The sequence below is a fragment of the Eleutherodactylus coqui genome, chromosome 9 (genome assembly GCF_035609145.1).
Source record: "Eleutherodactylus coqui strain aEleCoq1 chromosome 9, aEleCoq1.hap1, whole genome shotgun sequence".
Lineage (NCBI taxonomy): Eukaryota > Metazoa > Chordata > Amphibia > Anura > Eleutherodactylidae > Eleutherodactylus > Eleutherodactylus coqui.
The window spans coordinates 150,630,494-150,646,974 of record NC_089845.1 but is presented as its reverse complement, the minus strand read 5'-3'; the positions used below and the strand labels follow the sequence as shown (position 1 = coordinate 150,646,974).

Below are 16,481 nucleotides of genomic sequence, written 5' to 3'. Positions count from 1 at the left end.
TGTCTTGCCATTCGTAGGTCCCAAGGGAGAAAAGGCTGCTGTCCTTGAATAAAATGAATGATGTCCATGATGACCAGGACAAAAGGTAAAATGTGTCTCTTTATGTGACGGTCTGATGTCCGGCTGAAGGGTCTTATAGGGATGTCACCAAGCATCTCTACTAACGTGAACTTCTGTGGATCCCTAGTTAATATGGGAAAACCTTTTAAAATATTGCTCTGTATAGGCTTGGGCTGGCCCAAAGGGGTATAGGTGAATCCACCTGTGGGCCCAAAGCTAGGAGTGGACCCCCAGCCTCCCACCTGGGTTGCACATGGAGAATCATAGAATGGTAGAGTTGGAAGGGACCTGCAGGGTCATTGGGTCCAACCCCCTGCTCAGTGCAGGATCACTAAATCATCCCAGACTGATATTTGTCCAGCCTTTGTTGGAACATTTCCATTGAAGGAGAACTCACTACCTCCCGTGGCAACCTGTCCCACTCATTGATCCCCTCACTGTCTAATATCTAATCTGTGTCTCCTCCCTTTCAGTTTCATCCCATTGCTTCTAGTCTTTCCTTGTACACATGAGAATAGGGCTGATCCCTCTGCACTGTGACAGCCCTTCAGATATTTGTAGACAACTATTAAGTCTCCTCTCAGCCTTCTCTTCTGCAAGCTAAACATTCCCAGATCCTTTAACTGTTCCTCATAGGACATGATTTGCAGACCGCTCACCATCCTGGTAACTCTTTTCTGAACTTGCTCCAGTTTGTCTATGTCTTTTTGTAAAGTGGGGTGCCCAGAACTGGACACAGTATTCCAGATGAGGTCTGACTAAGGAAGAGTAGAGGGGGATAATGACCTCACGTGATCTAGACTCTATGCTTCTCTTAATACATCCCAGAATTGTGTTTGCCTTTTTGGCTGCTGCATCACATTGTTGACTCATGTTCAGTCTATGATCTATTAGTATACCCAAGTCTTTTTCACATGTGCTGCTGCTTAGCCCAATTCCACCCATTCTGTATGTGCTTTTTTTCATTTTTTTTGCCCAGATGTATTATGGGCCGCGTTTTCATACACAACCCTGCTATGAAACAGAGCTGGGAATTAAAAAAAGTCACACTATGCATGTGCATGTGATAAGCGGACACGCACAGTGCTACACGCAGCCAAATGCGATCTCTGCTGGCAGAGTGTATGTCTGCAAAACGGGTAAATCACTTTAGGGAGTCCTGCAGTATTTTTTAACATATTCCCGTGTATAAGGCACATTAGGAGGCCTGCACGTATCCTCAGTTTCTGAGCCCCACCTACTTTCCATTGACGTCTACGGGGAATGTGGCAACCGGGAATTTGCAAATGGGGATCAGGCAGTATTTGCATGTAGCTGTATAGGGGGCCCACAGAATGAATATTACAGGTTGGACCTAGGCAGCCCAGCCCAACACTGCCCCTGTATATGGGGGACAGACCACAGACTAACATACTATATGCCGCATTACTAGAATATGATTATCTGAGAGTTCAATTGATACTTTGTTGATCACATTACCTGCTCTGTCTCACTATCATTCTTGACTAATGATAAGGAAACTCATAAAACACTTCCAGGCATTTCAGCTTCTTGCAGATAAGGGAACCGTTGTGACTTTATCTACTAGATATGGAAGTGAAAATGAAGAAGAGCTGCAGGCAGGCTCATAAGTGTGAACTTAGTCCATCTACAGTGCTGGACCAGCACTGATAGGACTAATAGGAATATATCCCCTATTTTCTACTAATTAAAACCAGATGGTGAAATATTTTCCATTTTTCTAATCGGTTTTAATTTTCTGATTGTATATATACTTTATTCTATTGTCTGTACATGACCGAGAGGGCTGCCATCTTGCTTTACAGCAGCCTCATGGGCCCTTCGCATCATAGACTAGAAGAGACCTATTGACTTTTATGTGAGACTGTTTTAGGCATGCTCTGTGACCTGTGCAGCAGTAATTGTGCAGGGAGGGGTAGGAGGTGAGCTGTGACAATCACTTATCGTGACTGGCGGATCCTGTGCTATCTATATGTAGGTGTCACCTTTCATTGCAAATCTATCTGTGATGATGAAGAGATGACTGCTGAACTACTGAAAAGTTTTCTCCACTGAACAGGAAGTGTTCGACTATAATTAGGCATCCAGTCAGTGTGAACACTGCACAATTTTAGGAATTTTTTTTCTTAACGATAGAATGTAACATCGAAAATTTACAACAAATCACGAAAATTATTTTAATAAAATGCTTAACCTGAAAACCTGATTTTATACAAGAGGTAATTTCCCTTTAACATTACAGAGATTATTCTATGTGCACAAAGATGGAATAGTTCTATAGTCACAAGTGTCTATATATTGTACAATTGTCTATGTGATACCTGACATTCAAAAGTTGACTTCTGCACCCGTTTAATGGTGGAGTCTATATACATAGTCTGGATTCTGCATACAGATATAGATTGGGTAGAACAACATTTCTTAAAGGGAAACTGCCATGAGAAAAGGACCTATGTAACTATACTAGAAAACGCTATCTTTTCTCCCTAGGGAGAGCACCTAGGCGGTGAGTGAGAAGACTCAAAAGGCCATTCCTGCTCCTCTGGGTAATATGCAAATAAGGGAGATGGACTAATACCTCCACAGTGCCACCTATTGAAAGGCAGTGTTGAGGTATTATTCCACCTCCCTTATTTGCATATACTAGAAAACAAATCCTAAAATTAAAAATGCAGTTTTCACACTAACCACTAATCACAAGAGGCTTACACTTCCTGTCCATTTAAGGAAGGGTCACTTTTACTCACTAGGGGCAAGGTCAGCAGTCATCTCATCATCACAATCCTAATCGCAGGCTGGATTACAATGAAAGATAACACCTATATATAGATAATACAGGATCACACCATTCACAATAGGTGATGGTCACAGCTCACCTCCTCCCCTTCCCTGCACTATAGCCTATACATGTGTAACGGAGCATGCTCACAACATTACCGTAAAAGCCAATGAGTTGTTTTCTGATTTTTTTTTTTCTTATGACCAAGTTACTAGTGTAAAGCAAATCTTCTGATGCTGCTATTCAGCAAAGATGGCTAACCATGTAATCATATGAGGAAATTAGAGTATGGGCCAATGAAAACCGATTAGACGATATATAGAATACGTTTCAGTATATAGTTTTAATTAGTAAAACAACTGAGGTGATACATTCCCTTTAATAAGCTAAAATAAAGGTTAGCTTCATGTTTGCCGGAGAAGTATCCAGCATTGGCTAGGCAACTGGATTGGCAGCTCTCCGGGTTGCATCTTGCGCCTGACCTTTTTTTCAGCAGCTGTGACCAAATCTGCAGCTGGGACCATCCTCATGCTGTACATCCAATAGCCTCATCTTACAAGCTGTGTTCTGGTACCGTATTTTTGTTGGATACTTTAAAAACGGAAGGACACAATGGAGCCAATGGCTTCACAATTTTGCCATGAGATTCATGCTATTACTACACAGAACTGGTTGTATAAATTGGACCTTGTTTCCTCTAGGAATGCTCCAACCAGCGAGTCTCAGAGTAACCTGAGTGCTGGAGAGAATCGGGTGCAAGTTCTGAAGACGAATCCAGTGAACCTTTCCCTCAGCACAGAACCTGTCGAATCTTCCAAGAGGGAACAGTATAACAGCAGCCTATCTGGAAGCCCAACTTCTGCTCCAACGTCATCAGTTGCTGTGGTGAAAGCAGAGGAGTTTACCCCAGTGTTCATGTCCCCGTCGGTGACTTACAGGACTGACAGCGAGGAGCCTAGAGGGGTTATTTTTGAGCAGGCTCATTACGGAGCGCACATCAGCCAACATACAGACTACCTCAAGGATGATCAGCGCAGTACCCCGGACAGCACATACAATGAAAGCTTCAAAGAAACCATATCTGATGTAAGAATCTAAAACGCATCCATAAAATGTATCATCCCTCTATAATGTATCACATACATGGCACGTGTATCACCATCATGTACTAAAGCTTGGCCTCCATAAATGGTGGTCATCACCCTCCCATCTCTATCATTGTCTGCTTCCAAATCTTTTCAATTGTCTGAACTTCTGACTGACTTTTTATATTCTCTGCCTGACTTGATTTTTCTATTGCATGTCCAAATTATTAATGGGGTTGTCCAGTTGTAAATTATCGAAGGCCTATGTGTAGGATAGGCAGTAGTAGATCTGTAGGTGTCTGTCATTTGGAAACCCCAAAACTCAGCTATTCTTTATGGTGGTGCACTGAGCTGCTTTCTGCAGGAAGCGGACAGCTCCATTCCCACTGTAGTGGCCAGGCTTGGTATTACAGGCAAAGTTCCCCATTGAAGTGAAAGGCCTACTAGACCAAACCGGGTCACTGCAGTGAAACCGGCGATGTCTGTTTCCTGCAGAAATCAGCTTATTGTACAAGCTCACTAGACCGGTGAACCTCTGATCATTGGGGCTCGTATCTGACAGACCCTTTCTAATATATTGATGACCTATCATGCAGGTGGGCCATCAATGGTTCACAATTGGGCAACCCCATTAAAGTAAAACCCCTTTTTTAAGCCCAAGTACTTCCAAACCAAAGCTACTTTTTAAAGGAGTAGCCCTGTTAGGGAAACCTTTGTACATATACCCACGTGGAGGTTATAGCGGAGGTTCCCTACTTGGAATTCCCATCTATTAGACAAAGCGGGGAGCTTCTGCTACCCATTTGAGCCTATAGCGAAGCACAGCTTTGTTTTAGCATACTTGGAACAAGTTGCCAAAGACTTTTACAACTCCCTTTAAATAGTTTTTTCTCTGTATAACAAGAGAAACCAGCAGAAAAGAGCCAAAGAAAACTCATAATCTTAGGGAATACATAGGTGTTTGGCAACACGGCCAGAGCAAGAATATATTTATCTGTCTGTGCGAAAACTTCAGTGCGCCCATGGTCATATTCATAGAAGAAGACCTGATAATGTGTATTTTAGGGCAAATGGTTCTTCTTGGTTTGGTTGAAAAGGAAGGGTCCTGCTGGGAGGTCCTTGGCTATATTCTATATGGCATTGTTCCCTGTACACACTCCCAGACACAGGCTTATAATAATGTTAGAGAGTAATACGTAGTGGGCATCTTCTGGGATCAACTGAAACTAATGACAGGACATCCTGGTTAGTGGCTTAGTGCCTATTACATGTGAAACTTGATCCCATCTTACTTCTTCCTGCAAATAAGGGAGATGGAACAAATCCTCCACAGTGCCACCTAGTGAAAGGCAGCATTCCTTCAAGCCAAAGTCAGACCCTTTATAGAAGCCTTGTTACAATGACCAGGAATTAAAAGCAAAACCAGAATCCATGTACAGACAGCTGTTTCAGGGTGTTTGCCCTTCATCAGTGTACAGTAGGAGTCTGGCTTTGCTAGTGAGAGGCCTTGGATGGGGGTCAGAAATGCTCTCTTTTCTTCTCAGGGAGAGCAACTATAAACTAAGAGAGGAGACTCAAATGGCCATGCACACTCCTCTGGGTAATATGCAAATAAGGGAGATGAACTAAATCCTCCACAGTGCTACCTACTTCTTCCTTGCATGTCTCTGCAATGTGAGTGGCGGCCTGAAGACCGGTATTGCTGTCTGTCTTGTATACAAAGCAAATACTATACACACTATCCTACTACAAGTATTTGGACACCCCTATTAGCAGAATGGATCTTGTCTTATTAGCATGCCACATGTCCTAAACCATGCTACATAAGATGCAGACCCTCGGAAGCGTCAGCCATAGTTCGTGACGGGAACCGCATGCTATTGGATATACTGCTACGTTGGCCCATCTACAGTGGTTCAAGGAGCGTCCTCATTAGACAGTTGAGCAATGGGAGAAGATCCCGTGGCTTGACAAATCACACTACTCCATCTTCGAATCAGACGGATGTAAATGGGTGTGGAGGAGCCTGGGGAACGCCGCCTGCCTGACTGTGTTGTGCCAACAGTTAAGTATGGCAGAAGTTCCGTTATGGTCTGGAGATGTGTTACGGGGCATGGTCTTGGTTGTAGGGGCAAGAACCATGAACACGGAGGTGTGCCTTGACCTTCTAGACAATAATGTGCCACTGTTAATGTGCCAATAACCTTCTTTTAGAGAACTTGCCAGATGTTTGCAGGATGACTGTAGGGAAATACCAGCTGGAGTGTATCAGACGTTAGTTGAAAGTATATCACAGAGAGAATCTGATATCATTAGGGCCAAAGGAGCCCCACTAAGTATTAACATATGTACATAAATGCTACTTTGAGTCTTGCAGAGATCCAATTACTTTTGATAGGATAGTGTAGCAAATTACCTACTGACAGGTAGGTTTAAAAGAAAGTCTGCACATTTTCCAGCTAAGGCACCACTTTGACCATGGGTTTGGTGTTGTAGCTTTGCCCCAATCACTTGAATGCATATGAGCCCATGGCCAGGGTTGTTAAGGCGGAACCTTTTACTCCAAGCTAAGACAATGTAGTTATTAAAATTCTTTTAGGTTTTCAATATCCGCATCGTCAACCAACCTCAATACTTGTTTCTTTTGTTAGAAATATCGTCCTTCATCGGTAGCGGACGACTTCATGTATGATCAAACAGCAAGGTAAGTTGGGAGGAGTTTTTCGGCTATGTTGCTGAATGTCCCGGGGGATGCACGGCTCATAAAGCTTGCTGAATGTTAAGATCTCGTTAAGATATGATGGCCATCACATTAAGTAATATCGATATTCTCCTATGTCTTCCCATGCTGCAGCACGTTTCAGTATACCCTAGAAGCCACCAAGTCTCTTCGTCAGAAACAAGGGGAAGGACCAATGACTTACTTGAACAAAGGGCAGTTTTATGCCGTCACTCTGAGCGAAACTGGAAGCAACAAGTGTTTCAGACACCCCATCAGCAAAGTCAGGGTAAGGCATGTTATCCATCAGTCACCATAGTGAAACGATCACTTTCAGTCCATCAAAAACCCTTTCCAATCCACTGTCTGACGTCTGAAGACATTCTCATTGAAGCCTGTGCAGCTCCGATGTCGGAAGACATCCGGCAGGGTATTCTTACTGTATATTACTGGCTGCTCTGTTCTCAGGGGGCCTCCCTAACATGTCCCATACTGCAGTACTGGCTCTAGCCCGCAGATGGTGCCATTGTATAATGGCGGAAAGAGAACCCCCCCCCTAGGAAACCCTGAATCCAAAATTGGATTGCAAAGGGTCAAAGAAACTCTGAAAATCTCATCACTGGTTCTCATTTACAAAGTCTCTTCCACATGTTACAGGAAAAAAAAATCTGCAAATTGACGTGCGGTGCGGAATTTAAATCCAGAGCATGTCAAATTTCGCAGTATATTTTGTGCAGAAAAAAAGCGCTTCCTGCGGTCCTCAGCCGCTCGTACAACATCACTTCCTGGTTATGGGATTCATAAGTCCCACCTCCAGGAAGCAATGGCTGTGATTGGCTGAGCAGCAGTCGAAAAACCAATCAATGCAGCGCTGGATGAACCAATGTGATTGCCGCAGCCCAGCCAATTCATAAATCCTGCCTCTACAATGCGATGGCTATTGATTGGCTGAGCAGTGGTGAAAGAACCAATCAATGCAGTGTTGGATATCCAATCACAGCCATTGCATTGGTTCAGCCAGTATTGGATTGATTGGCTGAACAGTTGTCAAAGAACCAATCGATCCAATGGCTGTGATTGGTTCTGCGTAGAGATGAGCGAGTATACTCGCTAAGGCACATTACTCGAGCGAGTAGTGCCTTAGCCGAGTATCTCCCTGCTCGTCTCTAAAGATTCGGGGGGGGGGGGGGGGGGGGCGGGGAGCGGCAGGGGAGAGCGGGGAGGAACGGAGGGGAGATCTCTCTCTTCCTCTCTCCCCCCGCTCCCCGCCGCAACTCACCTGTCACCCGTGCCGGCCCTCGAATCTTTAGGGACGAGCAGGGAGATACTCTGCTAAGGCACTACTCACTCGAGTAATGTGCCATAGCGAGTATACTCGCTCATCTCTAGTTCTACGAATTTGGAGACCTTTACATGGAAAATAAGCAGAGAATCTACAAGCAAAATGCGCAACAAATGCGCAACAATAGCCGCAGATATGTATTGCAGATTTTTATTGCACATTTTACCACTGGAAACGCTACAGATTTTCCATACGGAAAATCCATGGCAAATCCGTCCCCGTGTGAACGTGACCTTATGGTTTTCATTTGCTATAATAAAGGGATGGGTCCGGCTGCAGCCACATTATAGAATCCCTGTTGAATACCATTAGGTAAAGCAGCTGTACCTTAGGCAAACATTATGATGAGGGTGAACAATGGGGCTTTTAGTCTCTATACATTAGCTCCATATCATACGGAGTCCCTGTATTTACCCAATTCTTTGTAGTTTTACATGTAGATTATCAGTTATAGCTTATAGCTATCCTAAAGGTATTTTTCCATTCTTAAAGACATTCGTTGCATATCAATGGAGTCCATAGACTACATCAGTGAACCCTTTTTGAAAGGGGTTTTGTCACCCAAAAAGTTTTCTAACAGCTGAGCCCGGAGTAAAATAAACAAAAAGACTGCACTTACCTCCCTTCAGCCCCCTTGGACACTGCTGAGTGTCTCCCTTGGCCCCAGCACTGTCTTTCACTGTGTATCTCCAGAAAAAGTCAGGTGACTGTGTGGCCAACCAGAGGCGGCAGTGTCACTGTTCGAACTCCTGGCATCGGGAATCCTATCCTGGGGGCCATGATGGCAGGAGTTCGGGGCAGTCACGCGCTTACATCCGCCAGACTTACACACTGGAAGACTGTCGGGGCCACGGTAGCCACTCAGTTGTGTCTCGGAAACTAAAGAGCGGTGAGCATAACCTATTTTTTTAATCTTTCTTTGGTCCCAGCTGTTAGAAAATTTTTGATTGTAGTGACAAAAAAAACCCTTTTAAAGCTAAAACTGCCCGGAGACATTGAATCCAGTAATCTTGTATCAAAGGGCTGCTAACATTGTCAGATTGGCCTACCGGAGTACTGCAGGTTCCTCCAGGTGGGCCCTCTGATGCAATACTTGGCCCCAAAGTCTAGAAGAAGACAACCATTTTTTAGTGGTTGTCAGCTAACTTGTCACTAAGGTCAAGAGCTGCAATACCAGGCACAACCCAAGGACATGAGTGGCGCTGTTTCTGGAAGAAAGCAGCCATGGGCAACTTATGCAACTCACTTAGACCCAGTTTCTTGAAGTCAATGTGGACAAGTAAATGCAGAGTTGGACTTCTTTTTACATATCTAACTGGGGCAATGTGCCCGTTGGCTATTTCAATACATGGATTGCATTGGGCATCAGCTTTTTAACACAGTAAATGCTGGTCTGTGCATCAGGGACCATGAAGAGGTCAATGCGGCCGATTACAAGATAGTTGGGGAGTATATAGAGTGACACTAGCGGGGTGAAGTAGAAAGTGGGGTTTTGTTTGGGGTTTCCTGGTAGATATGTGGCAGGTTTGGACCAGGTGTGGAAAGGTCACATTCCATGGACTAGGGGGAAAAAAGCTTCAATATGAAGAATGTGCAAATGATCTCTACTGCAGGAAGAAATAGTAAACCTCAGGAGGAAAAGCTAAAGGAATGCAAAGATCCGTATATCTTAGGAAGGAGCGGCTGCAATGTGAAAATCCTTCCTATTAAAGTGTTTGATGGCGACAGGATTCCTGTTCGTACATGTAGAAAGACATTGGAGACGGGAGTGAGCAGCAGGAAAATGTACGGATCCTTAGATTGGAACCTAGTCTTCGCTCTGCGCTCTTGCATCTTGTAATTACACTGCATTCATATCTGATTCTGCATATTCATATAGGAGATGTAGGGGCTTTGTATAAATAATTACAAGAGATGTCTAGTTGTAAACCATTGAGGGCCTAGCCAAAGGATAGACCATGAGTAGTATATCGGCAGGGGTTTGCCTCCTGGGACTCCAACCAATTAGCTGTTTGCAGGGCCAGTGGACTTGTGCATTGAGCTGATTTCTGCAGGAAGCAGACAGCTCCGTTCTCACTTCAGTGGCCAGGCTTGGTATTACAGGCCATTGAAGTGAACTAAAACACAAGCGCACAGAGATGTTGGTCACTTTGTTCTCACAATCACTGAAGCTACACAAGGCCAATGGACACCATCTATTTTCCTTAAATGTATTGAGAAGTAATTATGGACTTCTTAGCAAAATGTAAAATGGGACATCGGCACCTTGTAACAACAAGCCATCAAAAACATCCCATTCATGATTGTCATCTCTGTTATGTCCTCCTCCATTTGGTCTTACAGCGTCTTAACTCCTTTTATCAACTCCACCTATGTGACCTGCAGAATGTACCACTAACGATGCCTCCCAGGTTGAGGACTAACAGCTAATATCTACCTATATGTCCCCTATAGAGTGTGATCATGGTTGTGTTCAGCGAGGACAAAAATCGGGATGAACAATTAAAGTACTGGAAATACTGGCACTCCCGCCAGCACACAGCCAAGCAGCGCGTCCTCGACATTGGTAACTAGAGCTACTCTATGCATTCCCCCCCCCCCCTCTTGCTGTAAAGTTATACATTGCATTAACACCTATGTTGGCAACTCTTTTATATTGAGGGTATCCACCAGAAACATGGGCATCTGAACCTTTAGACCCTTTGGTACCAGTTTTCTAAGCATTTTGCTTCCTGTAAGCCAACTTGCCATGCTGTGCCAGGGCTGCATGAGGCTCATTGGCACTACTGGCAAGATTACCAACTCCAGGTCCCATCTTTTATCTAACACTGGCACTGCCATTCCTGGTCTCAGCTCCATCCTTGTAATTCGGCATTCTGGGCAGATCCATGTTGTCCTTCATCTAGCTTCAGTAAAGCCCAGTATCCGGTGATCTACAGTTGTTGATGCATTAATACATTTCCAATCCTTTTCACAGCTGATTACAAGGAAAGTTTTAACACTATTGGAAACATTGAAGAAATCGCTTACAATGCAGTGTCCTTCACCTGGGATGTGAATGAAGAAGCCAAGGTAACCGTCTACTGAGACTTTTACATGAGTTACATAAACATCATTATTACTTCTTCACGATTCCTGCTTGCCATTAGTGAATTGTAACTGTCTTCGCATTCCGTACCTGAAAACCTGCCTGATTGTATGCAAACTGATACAATGTAACAACCCAAGCACCTGGGTCAGCCTCCTATCAACATAATGAGGCTCATGGTGAAATCCACCTTGTATTGATGACTAGAGATGGGCGAACATGCTCGTTCGATTATTGGCATACTCGAAGGTGCTTGTCACTCGAGCGAGTACCACGCCGTGTTCGACCCCCCCCCCCCCCCCACCCCCCCCCCCCCCCCCCGTTTTGACCCTGTTTTGCCAGCGTGCGCACGTCCACAGCAGTATGTGGCTGGCTGGTTGAGAGAGAAAGAAGCTTGGCACCCGGCGGGTCCAATACAAAAATGCTGGAGTCTCCCATTGACTTCAATGGCGTTCGTTACTCAAATAGAGCTCTCGAATATTAAGAAAAGCTCGACTCGAATAACGAGCACCCGAGCACTTTGGTACTCGCTCATCTCTATTGATGACCTATCATCAGGATAGATCATCAATAGCTGATCATCTGGGGTCCGTTGCTCGGGACCCCGACTGACCAGCTGAGCGGGCGCATGCTGTCAGTGCTGCATCTACACAGAGGTCGGCGCAGAAGTGTCCACGCTGACCTCTGTGTAGTTGCCGGCGCTGGTAACTGCAGGCATAGCTCTCACTGAAATCAGTGCTAGCAGAGCTACAAGCATCGGCCACTACATAGGCGGTTGGTGCCAAGGCTTCTGCTCCGACCTCTGTGTATTTGGAGGGGAAGTCTTCGCGCCAACCTCCATGTAGTGGCCAGCCCTGGTAACTGCAGGCACGGTTCCCACGGATTTCAATGAGAGCCGTGCCTGCAGTTACCAGTGCCGGCCACTACATGGGAGGTCGGCGCAGAGGCTTCCACGCCAACCTCTGTTATTGCGGGGCTGACAGCATGCGCCTGCACAGCTGATCGGGCGGGGTCCTGAGCGATGGTCCGCTATACAAATACGCCCGGGTGCATTCGGTAACGCAGATTTGACCTAAACATTTGGGGCAGACCTCTGTGGCGGAGCCATGGATTTCTGCTTGCAGATACAGTGGATCCGCACTTGGATTTTGCCCATTTCAATGGGGCCAATCTGCATGCAGATGTTTTGATACATCACTTCTTTCTTTCTTTTGCACCACCTGTACCATATATTTGCACCAGATTGTACTGAACACTTTTGGACGTGGTTTTCACAGTGGATTTGATGCAGATTTTGTGTGGCTTCCATGTCAAATCCATGCTGAGATCTTCCGTGTGAACACGGCCTTCTAGTCCCACTTCTGGCTGTCCGCACCAATGTGACCATCTTCATTTTAGTCACTGCACGTGTTATTCTGTAACGGCCAAGAACATTATTAAATTCTAATGGATCTGCTTTGTTACGTTGTTTATCGTCAGATCAGATAATTATTGTTAAGGCTGCGTTCACACGGAGCGGAATTGCGTTTTGCTGTTGCAGATCTGCAGGATAGAAAAACCGCTGCGTTTGCAGTCCAAGGCAATGTGTTTTTGGCAAAACGTTTTTTTCGCAGAACACAATTTTTCTGCAGTGCGTAATTATACAATTGCAAGAAAATAGTCTCCATTCCTTTTAAGGGGAAGGGGGTGAGAACTTGTGCAGGGTATGGGGAATGAACCCCTTGAGGACACGGCCACCTTTTTTTTTTTTTTTTCTTCCATTTTTGGCTTCTCCTCCCCTTTTTTTTTTTTTTTTAAAAAAAAATCACATCTTTTATATTTTCCTGTCTGAGGGCGGCTTTTTTTGTGGGACGTTTTTTTAATGGTTCTATTTAATGTACTGAAAAACTATTAAAAATTTTCAAGCGTAGTGAAATGTAAAAAAATGCAGTCGTGTCGTTATTGGGGGGGGGGGGGGGGGGGGGGGAGTTTTTATGGCATAAACATGCAGCAAAAATGACCTGATCCCTTTATTCTGTGGATCAGTTTGATTACAACAATCCCGAAGTTATATCATTTTTTTTTTTTTTTTTGCTGTACTGCTTTTAAAAAAAGTTACCGGTAATATTGAAAAAATAGATAAATAACCTTAGCGCCTCTCTTTTTTTTCTGTCGCTGCCGTGTTGTGGCTTGTTTTTTGCAGGACTAGCTGTAGTTTTTGTTTGCCTTTTTGGGATACATGCAATTATTTTTTTTTAACTTTTTATAAAAAAAATTTCTTGGCGACAGATTGGACAGAAAAAGCGCCGTTCTGCTGTCGTGTGTGGGTATGTATGTATGTATATGTATATATATATATATAATGTGTGTGTGTGTGTATATATATATAATTTTATTTATTTTATCTGACAGTTTTCACTGGATAATTAATGCATTATTTCAATAGATGGGACTTCCACAGGCACGTCTTCAAAAGCAAAAATGCACGACGGCCGTGGAGACCTTCACAGAGCCCCAATCATCAGTAGTTGATGGATGGGGGTCAGTCATCAGCGGACAAGGGAGGAAGTGCAGGTACCGACTTCACTCCCATTGAAATCAATGGGGGAGCCGTGCTTCCATTCCAATTCCTGCCCAGCACCGGATGCCCGTAGGAGTATGGCTCTCCTGTTGATTTCAATGGGAGTGAAGCCGGTACCTGCACTTCCGCCCCTGTCCGCTGATGACGTTTGGTTCGCTGCACTGGACAGCGGGGTAAGACAATCAGCTGATGGATGGGAGCCCTGAGCGGCGGAATGCCATCCGTCAACTACTGATGACCTATTCAGAAGATGGGTCATCAGTGGGAAAAAAGGGCAGACTACCCCTGTAACATCTGCAATCAGAGTTCTCTGTGGTTGCGACTACTGTGACCAGGTGTCACAAGCCCACTCCATACAGTACCCACACACATCCGCTGTACATGTATGATAGATGTTGCCAAGAGGATAAAAGGCCAGAAAAAACATGGCTTCTTTTTTCTTTTTCCAAACAGCGCCACCCTTGCCATGGGTTGTGTTTGGCATTGCAGCTCAGCCCCATTCACTAGAAAGCCGTCATGCTTTTCTAACCTCCTATAACTCCATTAACCCATGTCCTCCTGTACGCGGTGATAAAGGGGTAAGGGTTAGTCCTTACTATGAGGACCAGGTGGACACCCCCGATAATGACCGAGCCTTGTGCGCCAGCTGTTAGTCGTCACTAGTAGGCCATTCCCTGAACTTTAGTCCTATTTTTATGCTGTGATGGTTACACGCTGGTAACTGGTTCAGACTTGCCGTAATGAAGCATTCCTTTTCATAATGTCCTTTGTCTTATCATTCATCAAACACTAGACCATAAAATCCAAGAGCGCCCAGCGCTGCCAGATAGAATGTCTCTGCTTATATAGATTGTCGCTGCCTGACGCTCAGCGCTGTCTGGGGATATTCGTCATTGGCTGGGGACTCCTTCTATTCGTTACATCAATGCTCCCCTTGTCTTTAATACTGTGTATATAGCACCCAGACTTGTGCCCAGATGAAGGCTAGTCAAGCCAGAGTTACTTTATAGACCTAGAAAGGCCTGTTCCTGTACACAACTGTAGGGGGCAGTTATCTGCTGTTTGGAGTATTACAGTGGTTGTCTGGTTGTAAACTATTGATGGCCTATTAGGACAGATAACCAATAGTATATCAATGGGAATCCATTACCCAGGCCCCCTTCGGTGCACTGAGCTGATTTCTGCAGGAAACACACAGCTCCGTTCTTACTGCACTGGCCAGACTTGATATTGCAGGCCAAGCAGCAATTTATTTAAGTGGAAACTAAGATTGCAATACCAAGCCTGGCCACTACAGTGGAGATAAGCTTGGTTTTGGAGCTGTAGTTATGTTATGAGCTTGGTTCTAGTGCTGTATGTATGTACTGAGTTTGGTTATGGTAATGTATTTGTTATGAGCTTGATTCTAATATTTTATCTATGTATTGAGATTGGTTCTGGTACTGCTGTTATTTACTAAGCTTGGTTCTGGTACTGCTGTTATTTACTAAGCTTGGTTCTAATATATCCATGTATTGAGGTTGGGTCTGTTGCCGCTATGGTCTAAACTTAATTCTGGTGCTGAATTCATGTTATGAGTTTGGTTCTGGTTCTGTTCTATGAGCCTGGTTCTAGTATTGTACCTATGTATTGAGGTTGGATCTGGTGCGGTTATGTACTAAGCTTGGTTTTGGTACTGCTATTATGTACTAAACTTGGTTCTAATATTATATCTATGTATTGAGGATGGATCTGGTGCTCTTATGTGCTAAGCTTGGTACTGTGACTGTATTTATGCGCTTAGTTTGGTTATAGCAATGTATTTATGTGATGAGCCTGGTTCTAGTATTGTATTTATACATTGAGGTTGGTTCTGGTACTGCTATTATGTACAAAGCTTGGTACTGTGACTGTATTTATGCACTTAGTTTGGTTATGGCAATGTATTTGTTATGAGCCTGGTTCTAGTATTATATTTATACATTGAGGTTGGTTCTGGTACTGCTATTATGTGCAAAGCTTGGTACTGTGACTTTATTTATGCACTTAGTTTGGTTATGGCAATGTATTTATGTGATGAGCCTGGTTCTAGTATTATATTTATACATTGAGGTTGGTTCTGGTACTGCTTATGTACAAAGCTTGATTCTAATATTGTATCTATGTATTGAGATCGGTTCTGGTGCTGTTATGTGCTAAGCTTGGTTCTGGTGCTGTATTTATGCACTTAGTTTGGTTATGGTAATGCATTTATGTTATGAGCTTGGTTTCAATACTGTATCCATGTATCGAGGTTCGTTCTGGTGCTATATTTATGTACTGAGCTTGGTTCTGGTGTTGTATTTATGTTATGAGCTTGGTTCATGTACAGCATTTATTCACTGAGGTATTCTGGTGTTGGTATGTCGTTTTCTTGCTACTTTTTGCAGAGTACAGTTAGAGTGACTATCAGTGCAATATATACAATTTTTGTCTTATGATCTAGAGAGGGGCGTAGGAGGCACGACACACAAATAGTCCTTATATGGTGCAGCTAACTTAAGTCCGCACTGTATAGGAGGACACCCAGGGCCAAATATATCAATAGCTACACATGTTATAGGTAGAACACGGGCTGATATAATGGGGCCATCTTTTATAACTCTTCATCTCTTCCTGCTCCGATGGTGACAATAAAGCTAATAAACACGATGACCCTGTATTGAAGCTCCCTAATGACTGCAGGATGCCAGCCGCAAGTACTTTATAGCAATGGCTCCTCTGCCTCCAGCACACTCCTCCCTGTGCCGGCTGGGCAGGATTATTGTTGTGTAAATACCAGATCCGATGTTTACCCAACAAAGACACA

At 44.1% G+C, this 16,481-nt stretch overlaps 1 protein-coding gene across 3 annotated transcripts in view; it reads left to right on the top strand.

Annotated features, from left to right (window-relative positions):
* GRHL2 (grainyhead like transcription factor 2) overlaps positions 1 to 16,481 on the top strand; it is a 78,057-nt gene that overhangs the window by 29,319 nt on the left and 32,257 nt on the right. For all 3 annotated transcript variants that reach the window (XM_066578634.1, XM_066578633.1, XM_066578632.1), the window contains exons 3-8: positions 18 to 85; positions 3,562 to 3,946; positions 6,597 to 6,649; positions 6,800 to 6,953; positions 10,461 to 10,572; positions 10,984 to 11,078. In XM_066578634.1, coding sequence (XP_066434731.1) covers positions 18 to 85; positions 3,562 to 3,946; positions 6,597 to 6,649; positions 6,800 to 6,953; positions 10,461 to 10,572; positions 10,984 to 11,078 — 867 coding nt within the window. The remainder of the gene's footprint in view (positions 1 to 17; positions 86 to 3,561; positions 3,947 to 6,596; positions 6,650 to 6,799; positions 6,954 to 10,460; positions 10,573 to 10,983; positions 11,079 to 16,481) is intronic.